The following is a 21,126-nucleotide window of genomic DNA, read 5'->3' on the forward strand; positions in this document are numbered from 1 at the left end:
GGCCCGGACTCTCTTTAGGGAGGCACTATTTTTATTCACCATTATTTTAAAAATAAATACTCTGTTTTACACTTTCAGCCTGGGAGTGGTGCCGGACAGCTAGGCAGGGAGCCCTTCCCTGATGGGCAATATCGAAAGGAACCTCTGCTACCCCCAAACACTCCCCCGCAAATGCCTGAAATGCCAATCTTCTGGCCCTTCCTTCTGGCAAGCCGTGGAAGGCTGAGGATGGGGATTCCTTGAGGGTGCCTCCCCGGCGTCCGGCTTGGGGCTCAGTGTCCGGGTGAAGGCGCCGACCCGCTAGCATACGCAGCCCTCCCCCTGAGGCCCGCCCCCTCCAGACCGGGGAGCACTAGATGCAGGTGATCAGCAGGTCCACGGAGGCAGGCACCTCGATCTCTTCGAAGAGCACGTGGCCCCCAGCAGCCCCGGAGCCCCCGGAGCCCCCGGCCTTGCCCGCAGCCCTCAGCAGGCTCTGGGCATGCTGCAGGAGGCGCTGGTTCCGACGGCGGCCCAGTCTGCGCAGCGCCAGAATGGCCAGGACGTGGTCCCGCCTGCAAAGACACGCCCGCATCGGTGGGCCCAACATCTCCTGTGGCAGTCCCAACCTCGAGTGAGGGGACCCCTGGGCTCAGGTACAGGTGCACCCAGCATCCCTGGAGCCTGGCCTAAGAAAGGCCAAGAAGACCGAGGCGGAGGAGCAGTGCCCCGGGGCAGGGCGGCTGGGGCTCCAAGGTGCTGAGCCGGTGGGGAGGGGAGGAGCAAGCCATCAGGGAAAACAGTCTAAGCAGAGGTTCAAGAAGCAGTGGAGGAGTAGAGGGGAGCCATATGGCCTCAGGGGGAGTGGGTCCAGGCCAGGGGATGTCCCAGGCCCCTTCCTGTGAGCACTGTGCCGGGAGCCACAGGCAGCAGGGGGACAGGGAGCACGGAGGTGGGGGAGGCTGTGGCACAGCAGCATTGGGAGTCGCCCTCATCCCAACCCCAGTACTAGAAGCACTGCCTCCAGGATTGGGCCGCCCCGACCCAGGGCAGGGGAACCCCAGGGACTAGGGGGAACCCCGCGGCACTGTGAGGGGGGTAGACACTCCCAGCCAAAGGTGGAGCCAGTATGGGCTGGGGAAAGGACTCTGCCCTCGGCTTTGTGTGGCCTCCCCATCCTGGCATCTCCAAAGCTATGGAGAGATTCAGGCTGGAATTTCCATGGGCTCGATGACTCATCCCCGCCCCCCCAAAACACACACCCCAGGATAAAAGCCTCTTTCCTCTTGGCCCAGTCTCAGGAGTCTCCGGACTCCCAATAGGGTTTTCTCACAGAGGGGGCCATGCCTCCCCTTCAGACTGGCGGATGGGTCCTTGTCATCATCGCCTGATGCCCAAGGAGGGGCCCTGACCCCAACCCAACACCGTCGGGCTCCTGGGACGTCCTGACCCCATGGCACTGATCGAGAAGAGAATGGCCGAGAATAGTTTCTGAAGGAGGGGCAGTCGGGCTTCCCGCCCTGCCCCCACCCAGGGGCCTGAAGGTCAGGGCCGTGATCTAGGCTCCTGCACCTGCGCACACTAACCCGCCCGGCGCCCACCCCACCTGCACTGGGGCCCTGCTCCCCACCAGAACACTCTGACCTCCCTGTGGTCCCTCACCCGTCCATCCAGAGCCACAGGGACCCTTCTGCAGGGACCCGACACTGCCCCCCTGGTGGCGCCCCGTTGGAGCCCAGGGAGGGAGCAGGTGGGTAACCGACCTGATGTCAGGGTAGCTCCCGATGAGCGTCTCCAGGTGCCGCTGGATGTCATCTTTGTAAGTTTCGCCCAGTATGTCAGCCACGCACGGGATGGCCTGGTCCAGCCATGTGGCCTTAGAGCCCTGCAGAGACAAGGAGACAAATGCCAGACGGGCCACCTCCCCTGGGAGCCTCCTTGCCACCCATGCCTGCAACCCGTCCACCGCGTCCCCGCTGTGACTGCCTCCTGCACGCCTGGCCGGAGGGGCCTCAGCTCCCCTTCCCACCATACAATGCGGAGATGTCTTCTCGTCTCTGCTCAGATGGGTAAACTGAGGCCCTGGCCTGGAAGTCCTGCTCGGAATCCTACAGTGTGGGGGGGACCTTCAGTGCAGATAAGGGGTGGGTGTGTATGGAGAAAATGCCTCAGCTCCAAAGGTGGGTCAGGGGTGCTGGAAGAGCCTCCCGCCCCCCCACCCCCCGTCCCGGCCCTGCCTCAGTTGTGCCCGGAGTGTCCTGGAGAGTGCAGAGAGCCACTTCCGCCAAAGCCCACTGGCCGTGGCTCTTGCAGAGGACACTAAAATGAGAAGGGGGGGGCCGTGGAGGGTCCACAGGCCAGAGGCTCTACAGGAGGCCAGACTCGGGGCAGTTAGGCTATGCTCCTACCAAGCCCTGGAAGGTGTCGCCAATGGCCTGGGCGTCCAAGCCCATCTTCTGGGAGCTAGTCATGCGCTCCTCACCCCGGAACCGCTCACGCGGCCTCAGCACCTGTGCCAGGTATTCGCGGACCACGTACCGATGCACCTCCTGCAGAGTCTCCTGGGAGGCCCGGGGATTGGGGTCAGAATCAGAGCTAACAGCCTATGCCCAGGGCCCAACACAACCCCACCAGCACCCTCTCCCCTCAGATACCTGTGCGCGCAGTGGGGCCACGTGCTCCAGATGGTGGGCGAAAGTCACCACCTTGTTCATGAGGGGCTGCAGCACGTCATGTGTCAGCCAGGCCTTGGTACACAGGACCCTGAAAAGCGGCTGGGAGCAGAGGGGGACAGGAGTCTTCCAGGCATATCCTCCTCCTCCTCAGACCCTCTGCTCGGAGCCCAGCATGTGGCTCCTAACAGGGGGTTTCAGGCCAAGGGACAACATGTCACCAGGAGGAAATTTTGGAGGGCCTGTCTGACTCCCTTCTAATGTCTCCCTGGTGACTTCTCTCTCAGCCACTAGTGTCACTAGGCCTTTGGCAGGAATGCCTCCTCCAGGACCCGAGCTCCAGTGAGCCAGATTAAAGTCTGAGCCTCTATGCAGCCCTTGCTTGGGGTTGCCTAGGGAGGCCTTGGGGGGCTGGGTGAGGGGTCTGGTTCCCTGAACTCACTTTCTCTGAGAGGCAGAGACTGAAGCAAATAGGCGTCTCCTGACCTCACTGCCCCACTGTGAATTTACCTGGGTCCCTTGCCCACCCTCCAACATACCACCCCTGAAACTGCCCCTGGGGTGCATGAATGCTATGACTTGGCCCCCCGGGCTCCAGGGCACAGGAAGGCACCTGCTGGGTGTGGAAAATGGGGTGAGGAGTCCCACTTACTTGCACATCATCCTGCAAGCCCTGCAGCAGCCGCTTTTGGAAGGTACAGGTGGCAGCCACCAGAGGTTTCTCCAGCTCTTCAAAGGTTCCTGGGAACCTTGCCAGAAGACTGGTCCTGGGGAGGGGCCAGGACAGGTGAGGAGGTGGGTAGGAGAAGTAAGCCGTGGAAAAGTTATAGCATATACCTACGGAGGTATACGCTAGGTAGGCTACGGAGGCTAGTACCACACCAACTGCATTCACTTAGACTATAATGTGAAGGGCAGTTCCAAGCAATCCTGAAGGCAGAGTCAGATGAGAAGCCAGCACCAAAGCCCCAGGAGCTGATCACAGAGGGTAGGTCAGTAGGGTGGTGGCGGTGGCCCCACTGCATAGTGGGGCTCCCCTGTGGCAGCTCTTGACCAAACTTCTGTCCATCCTGTTGATGAGGCAGGGCAGCCTGGCCAAGACTGGCACAGAGGCCCTCCTCTGAGCCTCATAACTGCCTCTCTGAAGCTGGCAATGTCCCCATTTCACTTTTGAGGAAACTGAGGGCCAAGCTAAGCCCAGGCCCCAGAACAGGGACACAAAGAGGCAGGCTAAAATTGCATCAGGGGCTGGGCCAGTGGCTGCCTACCAAGTGGCAGGGACTGTTCCCTGGGCTGAATGGAACGGGCCACCCTGGCTCAGATTAGGGATGAGAGGGTGTTAGAGAAGTGGCCCTCATCATGGTCATGCCTTGGATTCAGACAAGCCCGGTTCAAGCCCCAGGTCCAGCACATACTGGACGGCGCATGACAGTGGGCAAATGGCATTTCCTTTCTGAGCCTCCACTTCCCATCTGTTCAGAACCCGGGGACACTGCACTTGGGATGACAGGCATCATGCAGGTGAAGTACTAGCTCAGAGCCCAGCACATCACAAGCCTTCACGGAACGACCCCTCTAAGGCGCTGAGTCCCCCCACCACAGCCCTAGGGAGCAGGTGCTCCAGTCCCCATTCGACACTCAAGGTTCCCAGATAGCAGGTGGCAGAGCGGGGACGGGAACCCAGGGGGGTGGGGGCAGGGGACTAAGTCCATGCCCACAGCTGCTAGCTGCCCTGCGGCAGCTGGTGCACAGCATACACAACATGGGGACATTGAACTTGTCCTGTGTTGAAGGCACAGAAGGGGCGCAGCCACTGCCAGCAGAAGGGGAGGCCCTCTGCCTTCTGGGGGCAGAGGGACCCAGGTGCCACTCCCAGGGTAGTGGGGAGTGGGGACAGACTGTCAGGGAGGGCTCCCCGAGAAGGGAGTGTCGCTACAAAGGAAGATGGCTGACTTGGATGAAGGGAGGAAAGAAAGGAGCCCGAGGTGGCAGGGGACACACTGGGCAGGCAACCGGCCAGGACGAATGGCTGGAGCTTCTCAGCCTCTGCTCAGCGTGGAAACTCCCTGCATCCCTTCCAGGGCCTCAGCTCTGAAGGGAGGAGGGGGCACCCTACGGGGCGGGAGCGGAGGGGGGCATCCAAGGAGGCCTTCCGGGAAGTCACCCAAAGCCACTGTCCCCACGCTGGCAGCGGGTTCCCAGAGCTCTCGCGCCCCCTGCTGGCGGCCGCCCCCCCACCCCCGCGGAGGAGCGAGGCCCACCTGAGCTCCTCGCAGGCGTTGATATTGGCGCCCAGATGAGGTTCGCTCACCGCCTTCGACTCTAGAAAAGCCTTTTCAAACCTGGGGGCAAAGTATGCAGAGGCCTTAGGGACCCTCACTGGCGGCGCTATGACTTGGGGTCTGCCCTCCCCTCAGGTCCCCACCCAGACCCCAGACCCCCACCTCACCCTCTCCGCACCCCCTTATAATGAGGCTCCTCCCTCTCACCTGTCCCAGAATCTCAGACTCTGAGCAAACAGGTTGGGTCCTCCCCCAGGGACGATGGCCGTCCGTGCCCTGGCCTGTCCACCCACCCTACCCTGGGCAGAGGATGTGCCTGCACCTGGGCAGAAAGAGGCCAAGGGCTCGTGTGCAGATGCGCAGGGTGGTGGCCTCCAGTTCTGCAGAGATGGCACCGGCCGCCTTCACGTGCTCTGCCACGAGCTGCAAGACATCCCACCTGCTGAACCCACATCAGAGGCCAGATCCCGATGCCCCCCGTCCCGCACCTTGGCCCAGCAACATCTTCAGCCTGCCCTGTGCTGTCTCATCATCTCGGCTCCAGCTTCCAGCAGCTCCCCCCAGCTCCCCACATCCACAGGCCACCTAGTAAGCTGTGCCCTGGTGCTCCCAGGCTGGCCACGTGACCCACAGTGCCTGATTCCGCCCCAGGTGGGTCTCAGGCTCTCATCTAATGGGGAAAGGAGGTTGGAACTGGACTGTATAGTTCTGGGTGTCCCTACCTCGAGGGGGACCAGACACCGCCGGAGGCCCAGACATATATCCCTCCTCCCAAGGCTCACCATGTGGACATCGATGGACAGCGGCGTGTGGTAGAGGCCCTGTAGCACGTCAGGGGCCTCGGCGCCCGCCCACCGACTCTGCTCTAGCTGCAGGATGCTATCGAAGCAGCTCATGATCTTGGTCTGTGCAAGGTGGGGAGAGGGGTACAGTGAGACCCTCTCAAGAAGGAGGTCTGAGTTCCCCTATCTCCTGGCTCTGTCTTGTACCCTCGGAGGAAAGAACCACCCTGCTGGGGCATAGGTCCATGCTGGAGGCCACAGGGTGAGAAGGGCTCTGGCCGGAACCAGGCCCGATGCCCGGGGTGATTCTGGGCACCACACCTCCCCACAGTGAGGCAAGCACAGTCAGCCTTGATCGTGCCCCTCCGGCCCGGCCCTGCCTCCGCCTCACCTCTAGGAAGCTGATGTAGTCGCTCTCCAGGCGGGCCCACACGGCGGGTGCCAGGAGCGGGGGTAGTGGCTCTGTGGACAGAGTCAGGTCCGGGGTGCCCAAGAAGTCAGGACTGGAAGGCAGGGTGGAAGCTGAGGGCCTGGGCTGGCCTCGGATGCACTAGGGGCTGCCCCAACTGCCCCCTGGCCAAAGCCTAACACCATCACCTAATGCCCCCTGCAGCTCAGGGATCTGCCACTATCCAGCCCACAGCAGAGAGGTCCAGAGAGTGATGGGTCCCTGCCCGAGGCCACACAGCAAATTAATGAGCCCAGGAGTTTAGACACCCTCTTCCCACCTGCTCTCTGGCCCTCAGAACTGAGGAGTGCTCACAGGCAAAGGTAACCCAGCCCGTCACAGCGCAGAGCTGGAGGTGGGAGCTGTCAACACGCTGTGCCCTGTACCTAGGTGCCCGTCCTCAGGGAAGAGTGAGGGTGAGATCCAACCCGTGCCCAGTGTCTGTGAGCCGCAGTTGTGTCCTGCCTGGAGGGGTGCCCGTTTGTAAGTGCGCAAGGGCACCCTGTGGACCAGCGTGGACCCTCTCCCCGGACTCTGCGCTGGGAGAACAACCTCCCCTGAGACGCTTTCCTGCTTTGCCCAACAGGTGCATGGCTGGCCCCTTAGGGAACCCCTGGCGGGACAGGACAGTAGGTGGCCCAGAGCAGAGGGAAAAGAATGTCCAAGTCCCCGGGATCTCCGCTGCGGGCCCCTGGGCCGTGCTGCTCAGGGAGGCCCCCACCACCTCCGGGCGGGGAGCCTCACCTGCCGTACACGTTGGCGGCCCAGTCCAGCAGGACGTAGAGCTGCTCGCAGCCGCGGGCGTCCTGCGCGAGCTCCTGGAGGCGCTGGGCCACGGCGCCGTGGAAGGCGCGCAGGTAGGCCTCCCAGGCGGGGAAGCCGGCGGCCGAGTAGGCGGGCTGCACCTCCTGCCGCACCCTGTGCAGGTCGCTGCGCACCGCGCCGCCGAGCTGGGCCAGGAGCCGCGCCAGGCCGGCCGCGCCCTCGGGCCCCGGGGCCCCCGCAGCGGCCGCCCGCACGCGCTCCTGCGCGCTGCCCCGCACCGCGTCCTCCCAGTGCTGGCGCCAGCGGCGCGGGGCGAGCAGGAAGTCGCCGTCGGCGGGGGGCGCCGGGTGCGCAGCCTCCTCCGCGCGCACCGCCCGGGCCACCTCCCCCAGCGCCGCCGCGTCCACGCGGGCCGGGCCCAGCGTCTCGCGCACGATGGCGCGGATCTCGGCCGCCAGCCCGTCGTAGTGCAGACACACGTCCATGGCGCGGCGCGCGAAGCCCGTGGGGTCCTGCGCGAAGGTGTGCGAGGCCTTCTCGGCCACCAGCCGCATCTCCAGCTGCCGCAGCTGTTCGAAGGCCGCCAGCAGCTGCCGCTCGGTGATGAGGTCGGCCACGGATTTGCCTTCTGCAAGGCCCCCCCGGCAGAGGGGCGGGAGGGGGTGCGCGTCAGAGCCTTGGCCTGCCCCCACCCGGCGCTCGCCCCTCGGAGCTGCTGCGCCGCCCCAGAGCCCGCCGAAGGCCTGCTCCGGGAGCCACCGCCCCAAATGCCAGGAACCGGCCCTCGGAACCAATCCCCTTCGAAGAGGCAAAACCCCCAGCCCCGAACCTGGCTGATAACAGCAGTTGGGAGGAGCCCCTGCCTTCCCCAGTTCAGTCCGGCCCTTGTCTCCTGCTCTGACCCCACCCGGGGCCCTGCTGAGCTGCACCTGTGGCCTCAGGTGCCGTCTTCACTGCGGGTCTGCTGGGGTCAGAGCGGGCTGGGCTGGGCTGCGGCTGCACCAGCTCCAGCAGTTCTTGCTGTTCCCTGCTCCAGGCCAGCCCCCAGGCCTGGGAGCCCCCTCCGCCCTCCGCACCACCTCCCCCCTTTGGGGCCCAGCTCCAGCCTGTCCTGCCCTGGCAGCCCCCATGGCCTCCCCTCTCGGCCCTTGGCTACCAGGCACCCTCGGAGACCCTGGGACCTGAGAGGGCAGGGCCTTGTCCATCCCTGGAGTTTGGCCAGGAGCCAGGCCGTGGAGAGGTGAGGGTTTCGGGGTCGTGCAGATCTGGGTTCGAATCCCATTTCTCTACTTCCTGGCTATGAGACTTGAGGCCAGTCACTGAACCTGTCTGAGTCGCACTTTGCTCACTCTCACGTCTCTGAGCTGCCCGGTGGATGCTCCCCTGGCTGAAATGCTGAAAATGCAATCGCGCAAGCAGTATCTGGGAGAGCTGGGGAGGACAGCCTGTCAGGAAGCCTGACCCTGCTTGCTCACCCTCTGGCCTCAGTTTACCCCTCCATGCTCAGTATTGCTTGTGATGCTCTCACCTGTCTCAGATTCCAGTTTCTCAGACCCCACCCCAGTGGAGGACCGCCGGCTGCCACCATCTACGATCCTAGAGGGCACCTCTGGGCCATGGGCCACCCCTGGCACAGCAGCAGCCTGGGACTGGTCAGTAGTGGCGCCGTCATCTCGGGAACGTCGCAGGGACCGGAACAGGAAGCGGGAACCGCGCTGGAACAGGCTCCTATCCTCCTCGGGGCCCTGGCCTGAAGCCTGCTGGCTGGTGCGGGAGAAGGCCCGCCGAAGGCTGCCCAGGCCGGGCCGAGCATCCTCACTCGGGTGCGAGCTGGGTGCGTCCCCGCTGCTTGCCTTCCGAGTGCCCCGCGCTGGGGTCTGCAGCTTCGCGGGCTCCTCGGGGCTCTGCAGCTCCAGCCCAGAGGTCGCTGTCCGCGGCGACAACATCCTGGTAGCAGGAAAGCTAGACGGAAAGGAGGTTCAGGAGGCCTGGAGCGGGGCGCGGGGGTTGGCTCCTGGTGCAGAATAGGGAATGGGCACAGAAACCCCGTGAGACCCTGTGAGGCCTGATGGAGCCCAGTGGCTGCACTTGGTGAAGGAAGCTTCTCCCAGGAGATGACCCCCAGGCTGGCACCAGGCCGCTCTCATAGCCAGAGCTGTGTTTGTGCCAGGCTGCAGCTGGCAGTGAGACGCAGGCAGCTACTTCCTTCTGGAAAGCTTCCGTGACACCGCCGTCTAAAGGGTGTCCTCCAGGCACCCACCCTCACTGGCTCTGCCAGGCCAGACCCTCCCTGAGCTGGGGAGGAGAGTTGAACATGCAGATTCTGGGGCATAGCCCAAGCCGCAGCCCACAGGCCTCGGGGGGCGGGCCCAGCAACCACATCCAGGACTTCCTGGACGTTGGGTCCTGTGGCCTACAATGCCTACTCTCCCCTCCCCTGGCATTCACTGCACTCCCCTCCAGCCCCCGCAAAGCCCTCAGCTCACCCCTATTCTGCCCATCAGGCCTAACTGCCTCTGCTGAAAGCGGACCCCGTAAAAGGCTATGCCCTTCCCCTCTGGGTCAGGCTTGAGGTCTCTGGCCACCCCCGGCTGCCCCCAAGGCTTATCTGCTTATCCGCCCTTGCAGCACTGTAGGGGGAGTGGTGGGAGGGGCCACAGGTCTATATTTAACTGGGGGGGAAGGTCCCCAAGGCAGGACTCATCCATTGAATCTCCTCCCCACCCACCCCTGCTATGCTCCAGCCCCTCTCCTAGAAGGGGTGCCCAGGGGGTCCCTAGGGCATGGAGGTACAAAGCAGGGGCTGCCCCTGCCCCTGCCCCGCCTGGGCTCCAGGCCCTCCCCAGGCTGCACGCACACTCCCTTCCAGCTCAGTCTGGCCTGTGTTTGATTTCCTGGCTTTAGGTGAAGCTGAGGTGGGAGGGGGAGAGAGACTCCTCAGGCTGTGGGACCTCCCAGCCCACCCCTCTGTGAGGGTGTTGTGTCGGGGTGGGGGGTCTTCTTAGACCAGCAAGGTCTTACTTCATTTAGCCTGGGGGAAACCGGCCAGAAGGAGGGCTGGACCTACTGAAGTCACTGTCCAACCAGAGGCCAGAGCCCCCAGCCCATCCCCAGGCTCCCCTCGCCCCACCCCTTGGACAAAGGTCAGGCTGTCACCTGACCCTCAGGTGACACAGGGCAGGAACACCTCTCCCCAGGCCCCCCATTTACCTTGGGTGGGATGACAGTGGATGGGCAGGGCCAGACCCTCATCTACCCCCCATGCCCTCTGGGGTCAGACATACAGGTGGTCAGCCAAGGCCTCCCTTCATCCTTCCAACGCCCTAACAGCTGGAGAGAGGCCCCCTGTGGGAGGGCAGGCCCCCGTGATTGATGGTCCTTATCAGCCCTGCCCAGGTCACTGGTCGTTGTCCTCTCCTGGCGCCAGGACTCAGGGACCCTGCCCCGGATCAGACTGACCCACACATGTAGGGAACATTGTCCCAAGGGCTGTCTGCCCTCCCTGCCCCCAAACTCCCCTCTCCCTGTTGCCCCTCAGTATCTGGCAGGGTCTGAGCCTGAGAGGCCTGGGCCCACCTGGATGTGCTTCAAGCTCTGTCACCAGGCATGTGGGGAAGGTCAAGTGGGCCCTGTCTTGGTTGGGGAGAGCTCATACTTAGTAAGCACCTACTGTGTGCCCAGCCCAACACCTGGCACCCATCAGATCCCCATAACAGCAAAGTTGTAGGATGTCACTTCATCTCACAGATGAGGAAACAGGCTCAGAAAAGAGGCAGGTCTTGCCTCCAGCCACACAGGTCAGGGTCAGGGAGCCTCGACCATCCCAGCCCATGTGGACCCGGGAGTAGAGGCTGGGATCTTGCATCTCCCAGCTCCAGTGAGCCAGGGCCAAGGGGCCATGGTGGGGGCAGCTCCCAGATGCCAAGAGTAGGCCCTAGAGGCTGATTCTGGAGGAAGGAGGGGTGGCTGGCAGTTTGGGTCTTATGTGAGACTGCATGAGCAGATACGTCCCCCCAGCCTGCTCAAGCACCTGCACCCAGAGCTGCGCCTGTCCTGAGGGCCCATCGAGGCCCTCGCTGGATTCCCTGTCCCCTTTGACCTTGCTCCCACAATTCCCAAGCCATTATTGACCTTCTTACAGCACAAGTCAACCAGGTCACTCCCTTACTTTAAAGTCATCCATGGCCTCCCATGGCCTGGGGCTCTAAGCCTCCTGATCCCAGACAGAACTTCCTCCAACCTCAAGCCTCTGGGCCTCCTTGACCTGCACCCGTCCAGCCTCCCAGGTGCCTCTCTGTCCCCCAAATGTCCAGCCTCCCAGCTTCCTTGCAGGCTGCTCCCTCTCCCAGCTCCCCATCTTTGCTCTCCAGATCTGACCTGGATTTCAGGGCGCAGGGCTATGGGTGCCCTCACCTCCAAGGTGTCCTTGGGCTGTGCTGCACCACTGTCCCTGCGGCGATGGGGCCTTCCTTACTGGCCCGAGATCCTCTAGCCATCTGCTCCCTCCCCATCAGCCCAGAGCCAGCCTGGAGGAGGAGTGAACCTTCAGGGTCAGGGCTGGCCCTTGCCCGGGTTGTCTTGGCCAGGAATCACACCGGTATCTGCTGGACGGATGCCCTGCTGACTCTACCTTGGCCCCTGCCCCGTACCTGCCTCCTCATACCTGTGAAGACTCTCTGGCTCTTTATCACTCTGGACCTCTGACCCCATTACCCTGAATGTTCAGAGGCTCTGGCTGCCGCGCCTGGGGCTCAGGATGGGTGTGTGTTCTAGCCTGCCCCTCGGGCTCCCGCTCCCCCCCCACCCGCTCCCCAGCTCCCCTCTCTGCCACACCTGCACTCAGGCCGTTCACCAGCAGCCAGCTCCTGCGAGTGGGCACCAAGCAGCCTCTCGTGACTATGGTCAGCGCCTCCCACTCTGGGCCTGGTCAAGCCCTGGGCACACTTTCTCCTGTGACCTAGGGACAGTTGCCTGGTCCGGGCATCTGCGCCTTGGCCATGAGCCCCCCCAGGGCAGGGAGCGGGCTTGACTCAGCTCCCGGCCAGAGCCAGCACAGGGCATGGGCCCAAGGAAAAGAGATAAGCAATCTCACGTGAGTGTAAGCCTGGGGTGTGCCACCACTTTTGTGTGGATGGGCTTCGTGTGTGGACCCGAGTGTGTCTCCCCGTCTGTGGGCCTCAGAGGCCTGCGAGCGGCTCTCGCCGTGGGTACGTGTGGGTCTGGCTGTGCCCACATGCACGTCTTTCTGTCCGCGTATCTGCGTCCTGCGTGTCTGTGTATGTCTGCGGTGACGTGGGCTGGCACGCCGGCCTGGGCTCTGATCTCAGGCCTTGGCCCCGGAAGCCACGAGCAGAGCTAAGTCCTCAGCCTCTTGGGTCCCCACTCACCACTCACAGCATCCCTGCGGCCCTCCTGCCCTACCTGTGCCGCACGTACCTGCAGCGTGAGTGCGCTCCGGAGCCCGGGCGGGGCAGGGCCGGGGAAGCCAGCGGAGCCGGGGAGCCGAGCCGGGGAGCCGGCCGAGGTGGTGAGGCCCCCGGAGCAGCCAGAGTGAGTGACCACAGCTGGGACTTCCCAGCCTGCCGGGCCCACCAGCCCCACCCCCGGCCCCACCCTCCACCCCAGGCCCCAGTTTCACTTTCACAAGCGCTCCCACCCCCTTCCCATTCCAGCCACTGCAACTCCAACCTTTGATTCGGGGCAGTCCATGGCCCAGGCTGACGGTCACGTGGGGGAGGGGCAGCACTTAACAGCTCCGGGCAGTGGGGAGGGGGCGCTGCGGAGACTGTTGTAACCGCCACCTCTGTGGTCACGCCAAGGCCGGAGCCCAGATGCCAGAGGGGCTGGCCTGCCGGGGTGCACTGAGCATGGGAGGGGGACACACGGCCCACAGCACCCAAGCCCAGAAGAACCACCCCTCTCCGGGGCAGAGACGCTGGCACCAGGCCTGGTGCCAAGCTCATCCTGAGACGTGCCGCCTGCCACCGACAGCCAGAAGCACAGAAACGTGGGCCAAGGGGTGCAGCAGGGATGCGGGGCCCGAGGAGGATGTCACAGTGACGGCAAAGGGAATGTCACAAGCCACAGGTCACTCCAGAGGGCTTCAGGAGCTGGAGGAGGAGGCTACAGGAGAGGAGGATTAGCCTCAGGGGTGAGGAGGGATGGCGTCCCGGGCAGGGGTCAGCAAAGGTGTCGGGACTCATGCCTCATGAATCAACAGCACAGGCCCTGCTCCTCCAAGTGGATCAGGTTGGAGATGTTTTGTGGAGAGGGTCACCAAGACTTCCCCGAAGAGGCAGGCCACCCGTCTTCATGAGGGGGGATTCCGTTGCTAGCATCCTCGGAAAAAACTTAGGGAAAATCCAAGGAGGGCTGATCCAGGCCTGTCCCACCCGGGCTGGAGCCACCGGGGCATGGGGCCGAGCAGGGCAGGTGGAGACAGGCTTGTGCGTTAGTGTTCGACGGCTGCCAGGACACTGGCTGCAAAGTTGGGGAGGCTGGAAATCCGAGATCCCCGTGTCAGGAGAGCTGGTGTCTCCCGAGGCCGCTCTCCTGGGCGTGTAGACGCTGTCTTCTTCCCGAGTCCTCACACGGTCATCCTGTGCATGTGTGTGTGTGTGTCTCCTGTTCTTTCTTTTTTTTTTTTTTTAAGATTTTATTTATTTATTCATGAGAGACACAGAGAGACAGAGAGGCAGAAACACAGGCAGAAGGAGAAGCAGGCTCCACGCAGGGAGCCCGATGGGGGACTCGATCCTGGGACTCTGGGATCATGTCCTGAGCCAAAGGCAGATGCTCAACCGCAGAGCCACCCAAGAGTCCCTGTCTCCTATTCTTATAAGGACACCAGTCATATAAGATTAGGACTCATCCCAATGGCCTCCTTGTACCTTAATCACTCTATAATGAAACTGTCTCCAAATATAGTCACCTTCTGAGGTACTACTGGGGGTTTTGATTTCAATGTAAGAAGTTTTTGAGGACAAAACTCAGCCCAGAACAGACTGGAAGGCACCGGAGATGCTGCAGACAGATCAGGTTGGACCCAGAGAGGCCAACACCTCCTCCAGGAAGTCCTCTGACTTACCACTCAAGTGATTAGTCCCCTGATCCCTGGGTACCCCTCCGTGAAATACGGTCGTTAAGAGTCCCAGCTCAAGCCCAGCGGGCTGGATGGGCCTTTCCCCCAGCTCGGGCTGGTCTGCTCGCTGGCCTGCTGTCCCACGTGCCTCCAGCAGTCAGAACTGAGGGAGGGGAGGGGATACCCCCGGATGACTGCCCGGGGCTCCTCAGTGGGAGTAAGCATCCTCCCTCACTGCCCTGGAACACTGACCCAGAGGCACGGAAACCTGCTCCTGGCCAGCAGCTGGCGAGCCAGACGCCAGGCCTCCAGCTCCAGTTTCTGCCTCTGAGGATTGGATCTTTCCACAGGGTCAGGCCTTGCCAGACACCGGGGGGGGGGGGGGTCCTCAGTCTGACCTTCCTGGTCTCCAGGTCACAGGGCACATCAGGGTGCCCTCATTATGAGTCGCCTCCTCTCCAGAGATGGGCCCCTGAGACGCTGGTGGTGGCCAGGGCCTGGGGGTTGCTCCCGGGCCTCTCCTCCACGCCCACCCTGGCCTGTGCCCACTTTTCGGCACGAAACTGTGCTGTTTCCTTCATCCTGTCTGCACGTTGCTATTCCCCGACTGACTCAGTAAAACCCCGTTGGAAAAGTCCACAGGGCTGGTGGGGTCGGGGTCAGGAGAAGGCAGAGCACAGGGCAGCTGGGAGGGGGAGGCCCCACTGGGGACCTCAGGCAGAGCACAGTCCAGGTGCACCCGCCCCCGGGGCCGCACAACCTCGGAGAGGCCCGTGCGTGACTCGGAGCCTCAGTTTACTCCTCCATAGAGTGGAGCTGTTGTTGGCGTTGAACGGGGCCCGTAGCAGAGGACCTGGCTCCCGGGTGGGGAAGAGCCGGGGAGGGACTCTCACATGCTTGCCTGTCCCAGGGGTTCCTGGGGAGCCAGGCTGTCACACCCCGAATGCAGATGCCAGAGCTGGAAATTTCAGCCACACGCGGCCGGGACCAAGGCACAGACAGTCGGAGAGAGGAAGCCTGGCTCTATCCTCTGCCCCTAACTGGCTTTGGGTCGGGCCGGGGGACGGCGCCTCTCTCCGAGGGAACACTGCAGTTTAGGGGGCCCATCTCCGACCTGCGGTAGGCAGTGACCCCAACCCCTGCCACAGAGATGGGAGCTGCAGGATGATTCCCAAGTCAACCGCACCTGCTGGGGGCGGGGCCTCAGGGGACACGGCGGGGCACCCAGTTCTGGCACCATCACCCTGTCTCCTGCCGTTATCACGGTTCCCCCAGACATCAGCCTTTGCGAGTGAGGGTGAGTGGGCTGGGGGCCCGTCTTCAAGGGACTGGCTGCAGTCTGGGGGCCCGCGTTCGGGGGGGCAAGCAGATCTCTGCCCTGCCCCACTGAGCTGCCTCCGCGGGTGTGGTTCCCCCCGCCCCCAGGCCCACTGGGCACAGCCAGGTCCTGGGACCTCTAGTTATGGGTCATCTCCGTGCAAGACTTGCCCTTGTAGGTGGTGGGCTCCATGTGGGGACCGCTCCGGCCCGGGTCTCGGGGGACCCTGGATTCTGTCCCAGCTCAGCTATTCGTCAGCTGTGGGACCTTGGGAAAGTGGTGTATAAATGGGTGTCACACTGGGAGGGGCTCCGATGACACTCAGTAAATGACACCCTACCCCCCACCACAGTCCACACCAGGAATACAGAAATCACTCCTGTTTGCCCACATCCCCTGTACCACGTCCCTTGCACCACGTCCCATGTGTCAGCAGGTCCTGGCAGGGCTTCCTGTGAAATGTCTGCCCCCTTCCCATGCCCGGGGGGAACCACAGAAGTCTCTAAGCTAGAGACCAGGGGAGGCACCTGGGACTGTGGACGTGGCCCATGGGGCCACAGGGTTAAAATTAAACAGGCTGCCAGGCAAGCTGCAGCACCCCTGCCTCCCACTTCTCCTGCGTTTGGGGGTGGGTTATTTTTAGAAGGAAGGCGTGCTGGAGAAAGCGCCTTATTCATCCTTGAGGTTAGCAAGGCCTCTGGGAAAGAACAGAGGGGCCTGTGTCTCCTGCCTGTCCTTCCAAGCTCACCAGGGCTCTGTCCCACCCTGCCTGGACCCGAGGACTTTGTTGAGCTAACATTTGTGCAGGGCAGCCTCCTGCCAGGTCCCGAGCTTGCCCTGGCCTGGGTCAGGCTAGCCAAGGGCAGGAACCAGAGAGGGGGGACGGTAGGGAGGGCGGTGCACCTGGGGCCAGGCAGTGATCAGGTTTCTGCCCCCCTCTGACCACCCCCCGCCCCAGCTCCGTGCTAGCCCCAAACAGCCAGTAGGGCTCCCCTTGTGCAGTGAGACAGAACCAAGAGACAATGTCGCTGGGCCCCATGGAGGGACAGGATCCTCATGTGGACAGGAAGAGGCGCCTCCCCACCCAGCCCCAGGGAGCCCATCCCAGCTGGGGCCAGAACTAGCCTTGAGCACCTCTTCACACTTCAGTGTGCTCATCTGTGAAGTGGGGACTCCCCATCCCATGGGCCATTCCTGGGCCCAATGCACCCAGAGAGGTGGGGCGAGACAGAGCCAGAGCTGGAGGCCCCAGGGAGAGGTAGGAGGTCACCCAGAGGAAGCTGCTCCTGCCTTGGGTGGTCCTGGTTGAGGCAAGCAGAGCAGAGCAGAAGGCCCCAGACAGAGCTGCTGGCCCCTGAGCAGCCCCACCAGCCACCCCCGCCCCTGCCCCCAGTGTACAACACCTGAGTGGGCGCTCACTTGGCACTCTGGCCTGCTCAGCCTGGGCTCCAAGTCAAGGGCCTTGTCTGGAAAGCCATGGCAAAACTGAAATTACCCCCAGCCCCTTGAGTCCCTAGCAACCCACCAACCACCAGGAAGAGCCTTTATTTCTGCTTCAAATCACAGGACAAGGGAGTGTGATCCAGACCCCGGGCTGCGGGTGGGAGAGGGCAGGCCTGTGGTCCCGGCCAGGCCCCGTGAGCAGGAGGCAGTGGCCCGGCTCTCCTTGCTCCCTGGGGCTGAGGCCCTCTCAGCTGTCAGCGAGCAGGGGCAAGGTTGGCAGGACACCCCCCGCCCCAGCAGAATCCGGCCACGGCTCTGTCCTCTCACTGGGCGGTCTGGCGGGCCTGCACCTTGCTGCTGGCATGCTGACTGCCAGCATCGTCTGGAGCCTTCCCTGGCACCCCCGGCCCACTCGGTGAGGAGGCTGCAGAGACACAAAGACCTCCATGTCAGTGGGGCTGCATTTCTGACAAGCTTGCAAGGAAATGGGGTGGAGGGGTGCTTCAGCCAGGCAGGTGGGGTCCAGGGGTGGGAGTACCCCCTCCCCTGGCATGTCTATTAGAGCAAGGAGGTGGCAGGTTGACGAGAAGACCAGGGCAGACCCGGAGACCCTCCCCGGAGCCTGAGTTCCAGTGCTGCCCAAGGGCCGGTCCCCGGAATGAAGGGGAGGTGTTGAGGAGGCTTTGGGAAAAGGTAAGGGCTATGGCCCGGACAGGCCGCTTCTGGGCCCAAGCTGCCGGGGGGCTGACATCCGAGGAGGGGCAGAGGGCAGGCAGGGTGCTAGGGGCCCCAGTGGAGGCCAAGTTCATTGCCTCTTCAGGAGACACACTTCCCAGGGGACGAAGCTTCCCAGGGCACAGCTCACTCCTCATGTGCCCCCCATGGAGGTCCCCGTTGCCCGCCTGCTACCTGTCCCATGCCTCACGCCTGGCCTCTGGGAGACCCCTCTCCTGCCCACACATCCTCCTGCTCCCAGAAGCTTCCTTGGGCAGCACAGGAGCCTGCCACCAGGCTGGCCCATCTCCCTACCTCACGGGCACCTGGGCTGGGCCTGCTCGCCAGCCCCCCTCAATTTTCCTAGGCCCTTTGAACGCACACTTGCTCCCAAGGCAATGAATGGGGAGGGAAAGAAGAGGATGAGGAACTGAGTGGGGGCGGGTAATCCTGTGTCCAACACCCTTAGTGGGCACCTCACAGGCCCCTCAGTGGATGGGGTCCTCACGTGCCGAGGGGAGGGGGCATGGGACAGAGGAGGGTGGAAGCCGAGAGGCTCCCAGTGCCCAAGCAGAGGCTCAGAGGGTGAGCAAATGGGGGTGATGTGTGCCCGGGCTGCAGGGGTGGAGGGCCCTGCTTGCAGGAGTGTGTGGGAGGAGCCCTTGCTTCTGTACCCCCATAGGCAGCCCCTCACTCACCAGCAGCCTGGCTCTGGGCTGGCCCCCTCAGGGCACCCTCAGAAGGCCAACGCAGCTCCCCACTCTCCACAGAGCCCACCTCGCTGGACTCCACCACAATGGAGGGCAGCCGCTGGCCCAGCCGAGGGCCCTTCTCCCGGGCACCTACCGCAGCCTGCAGGGGGTGGGCAGGGGTCAGGGTGGCGCCAAGCCCTGGGCTCCCTGCTCCCCCCACACCCGTCCTGCACTCTGTTCACTGGGAGGATTGGGGCCCTCCCTGCCCAAGCTTCAGGGCAGGAGAGAACATATGGAGGGGGTAGAGGGGTGCAGGTGCCCCCTCCCCATCCCACCACTGGGGCTGGAGCACTCAGTACCTGGAGCACCAAAGGACCCATCTGGGCTCAGCCCTTAGGCCCATTTCACAGACAGGAGCCTGAGGCCCAAGAGGCGACACCATGAGTGAGCCCCGTGCTCCTGTGCATCACCACTGTCCCCCAGATCCTGCGCAGCCCCTTCCTGGGGTCCCCTCTGCTGGGCCCTTGGTCTCCTCCCCAGCTCCAAAGAGCTGGGAAGCTGTTACCATGGCAACCCCAGGCTCTCTGGGCTTGCTCTGGGCTCATTGTTCGGTGCCCACAGGAGTGTGCAGGGGCTGCCTCCCCAAGCCCGCCGGGTGCCCTCAGCGTCTCCGCCTCCCATTCAAGGCCTTCCGAGGTAGAGGCCCAAGCTGCCACTGTCGCCACACAGCCTGCTGGCCCTAATGTCACGGCAGCACCGACGCCTGCCCTGCCCCAGGTCCCTGACTTTGCCCCCCGCCTCCCAACTCCTTGATGTAGGGGAGCTGCCTGCTGCCTGGCTCCCTGAGGAGGCACTCAGCTGCGGGATTGTGCTACACGGCCCTGAACGCCACCGCAGAAACGTGTGTTTAAATGCACATTCCTGGGTGGGGGCCCAGGAATCGGCATTTTGACCAAGTACAGCAGTTGACCTCATGGGGCTGTGACTCCTGTGGAATCAGAGGAACAGCAGAGTGGGGACCTCGCCATGCTCCCAACCCCTGGACCATCCTGGCTCCTCCTGCGCACACCGCCAGCCCAGGGGCTCCTTTCTCCTGGAACTCCACTCCCCGGCCACTCTCCTTCCTGTCCTCCTCCTCGAAGGCCTGCTGACCCCCAGCCAGAGGTGCTCCTCTGCCCAGAGTGTGCCACGGGGGTGGGTTGGGGGAGGTCCAGGCCAGCAGGGCTTGCCATCCATCTGTCTTGCCAGGGAGGCTGACCCCTCTCTGTGACTCTGGGCTGCTTCCCCCGTCCAGCCCCACTGCCCTCCAGCACGGCCAACAATGACAATGTCCCAGCTCTAGAACTCACAGCATCAAGACTGCACCCCTTGTGTAGGGGCCTTATTTTTGGCAGTATCAACACCACCCCGAAAAAACTAGGGGCCTAGGCCAGGGGGATGTGGCACTGCCTCAGCCAGCAGAGAGCCAACTGCTTTGGGGCGTGAACCATGGAGTCCTGGAGGTCCAGAAGGGGTGCCGAGAAAGCCAGGGAGGCTCGGCTTTCAATTGCTTTATGCACCAGACTTCTATAGAGGAGCAACCACCTCTCTCACACAGATGGGTAAACTGAGGCATGCCTCAACTTATGGGCCAGGGCTTGAGGCTGTCTTTCCCCTGTCCCCCATGGCTGGCAGACCCCAGGGCCCCAACTACATACCTTTCCTGCTGGGCCTCCAGCCTCCTCAGCTGGGCTTAGCTCTGGCATGGCAGGCTGGGGGGCAGTCATGCTGTTGCCGCTGTTGGGGTGCACGAAGACGGGGAGAAACAAGGTGTCTGCCGTGGGACAGATGTTAGAGTCCACTCTCCTTCTGGAAGCTTCAGACTGCTCCAGCCTGTACCGACCCAACCCTGGGCGCATTGTCCACTGCTTCAGCTGGACTTCTCTCACCACGGCTCCCTGCCCAAAGCCACCATCGGGGCGGGGGGCACTAGATGGGCACCGCACAACATGCCCAGGTTGCAGAGGGGCAGAGGCGGATCGGAGAAGCCCACTCAGCCTTAAGACCTGTGAAGGCTTCCTGCTGATCTGAGGCCCAGGGCTGAGCAGGAGGCAGCCAGGCCAGGGGGGAGGAGAGGATCTTCTGAGACAGGGAACGGCTGGGGGAGGGCACAGAGATCAGGGGACCGGGATCAGGGAACAGGTTTCTGAGCCAGGAGGCTGGGGGCAGCATGAGTCAGGTTCAAATCAGCAGAGGCAAAGATGGCCAGGTCGTCTCCGAGAGCAGACACCCCTCACACACTCGAGGCGGGGCCCTCTCTACCCACAGCCAAGCGGAAACCAGCATCCCGCCTGCACTTGGCCATGTCCGCCCAGGCCAGCGCAAGGGCGAGGGAGCCCAGCCAGAGACAGCAGGGCAAGAGCTCTGGGAAGAGAGGCCCTGGCGGGTCTCGCTGGCCCCGGCCTTGGGCCTTGAACTCTCCACCTGCACTTGGCCAGAGGCAGGAGTGGGGGTGGGGTCTAACTTTGGCGCTGGCTGGGAGGGCGCAGGGAGCGCTGGGAAGGAGCCAGGCAGAGGGACAGCACCAACCTGGAGGACAGGATGCCTGGGAGGCCTTGTGGGTTGTGGTGGCGGGGGTCCTGTGGGCACCCAGCGAAGGGGGAGGGTTGCTATTCTGGGATCCCACCTTTCTTTCACCCAAACCCAGCTCAGTTTGGTTCAGGTCCTGCTGAGACCCAGGGAAGGCTGGGAGGGGGCCAGATGCCTCCACCCAATCCCAGAGCCGGAGAAAGCCAGCCCTACCCTCCCTCTGGGATTGGATGCTCCCTCGTCAGACCTTCCATAGGAGCCCCCCCACTCCCCCACCTCTGCCCCAATCTCCTCCTAGGACACAGAACCTCAGCCAGAGCCGGGAGCAGCCAGGACAGAGACCAGGAGACGGGACCCAGAGACTCACACAGATTCCAGAAAG

At 63.3% G+C, this 21,126-nt stretch overlaps 2 protein-coding genes across 7 annotated transcripts; both read right to left on the reverse strand.

Moving 5' to 3' along the window:
* Window positions 1–13: 13 nt before the first annotated feature.
* Window positions 14–12,582, reverse strand: EXOC3L4 (exocyst complex component 3 like 4). Of its 6 annotated transcripts, none has more exons than XM_041759838.1 (12): window positions 12,365–12,582; window positions 8,457–8,890; window positions 6,908–7,556; window positions 6,107–6,218; window positions 5,716–5,838; window positions 5,256–5,356; window positions 4,913–4,993; window positions 3,304–3,418; window positions 2,634–2,753; window positions 2,388–2,540; window positions 1,743–1,864; window positions 14–554 (listed from the first exon to the last, which is right to left on the reverse strand). In XM_041759838.1, exons 2-12 carry the CDS (start codon window positions 8,872–8,874, stop codon window positions 353–355), a joined length of 2,196 nt encoding a protein of 731 aa, XP_041615772.1. In that variant the 5' UTR covers window positions 8,875–8,890; window positions 12,365–12,582; the 3' UTR covers window positions 14–352. The 6 variants fall into 6 exon arrangements, with proteins under 6 accessions (XP_041615772.1, XP_041615770.1, XP_041615769.1 ...); XM_041759836.1 differs by having other exon boundaries at window positions 8,457–8,942; window positions 12,365–12,581; XM_041759835.1 differs by lacking the exon at window positions 12,365–12,582 and adding an exon at window positions 11,342–11,751.
* A 4,367-nt stretch (window positions 12,583–16,949) lies between these two features.
* Window positions 16,950–20,421, reverse strand: LBHD2 (LBH domain containing 2). Its single transcript, XM_041757948.1, has 3 exons — window positions 19,874–20,421; window positions 18,183–18,336; window positions 16,950–17,194 (listed from the first exon to the last, which is right to left on the reverse strand). Exons 1-3 carry the CDS (start codon window positions 20,072–20,074, stop codon window positions 17,094–17,096), a joined length of 456 nt encoding a protein of 151 aa, XP_041613882.1. The 5' UTR covers window positions 20,075–20,421; the 3' UTR covers window positions 16,950–17,093.
* Between the last annotated feature and the right edge of the window lie 705 nt (window positions 20,422–21,126).

The sequence above is a fragment of the Vulpes lagopus genome, chromosome 6 (assembly GCF_018345385.1).
Source record: "Vulpes lagopus strain Blue_001 chromosome 6, ASM1834538v1, whole genome shotgun sequence".
NCBI lineage: Eukaryota > Metazoa > Chordata > Mammalia > Carnivora > Canidae > Vulpes > Vulpes lagopus.

Excerpts from the sequence above, each read along its gene's own strand:
- EXOC3L4 (XM_041759835.1), bottom strand. The coding sequence starts at position 11,439 with ATGGGGAGGGAGCAGATGGCTAGAGGATCTCGGGCCAGTAAGGAAGGC. Across the intron at positions 5,357-5,715 it reads TGTCCATCGATGTCCACATG|CTCGTGGCAGAGCACGTGAA; the intron begins GTGAGCCTTGGG and ends GATGTCTTGCAG. Across the intron at positions 4,994-5,255 it reads CTTGGCCTCTTTCTGCCCAG|GTTTGAAAAGGCTTTTCTAG; the intron begins GTGCAGGCACAT and ends CTTTGCCCCCAG.
- LBHD2 (XM_041757948.1), bottom strand. The coding sequence starts at position 20,074 with ATGCGCCCAGGGTTGGGTCGGTACAGGCTGGAGCAGTCTGAAGCTTCC. Across the intron at positions 18,337-19,873 it reads CTGGAGGCCCAGCAGGAAAG|GCTGCGGTAGGTGCCCGGGA; the intron begins GTATGTAGTTGG and ends CACCCCCTGCAG. Across the intron at positions 17,195-18,182 it reads AGCCCAGAGCCAGGCTGCTG|CCTCCTCACCGAGTGGGCCG; the intron begins GTGAGTGAGGGG and ends GTGTCTCTGCAG.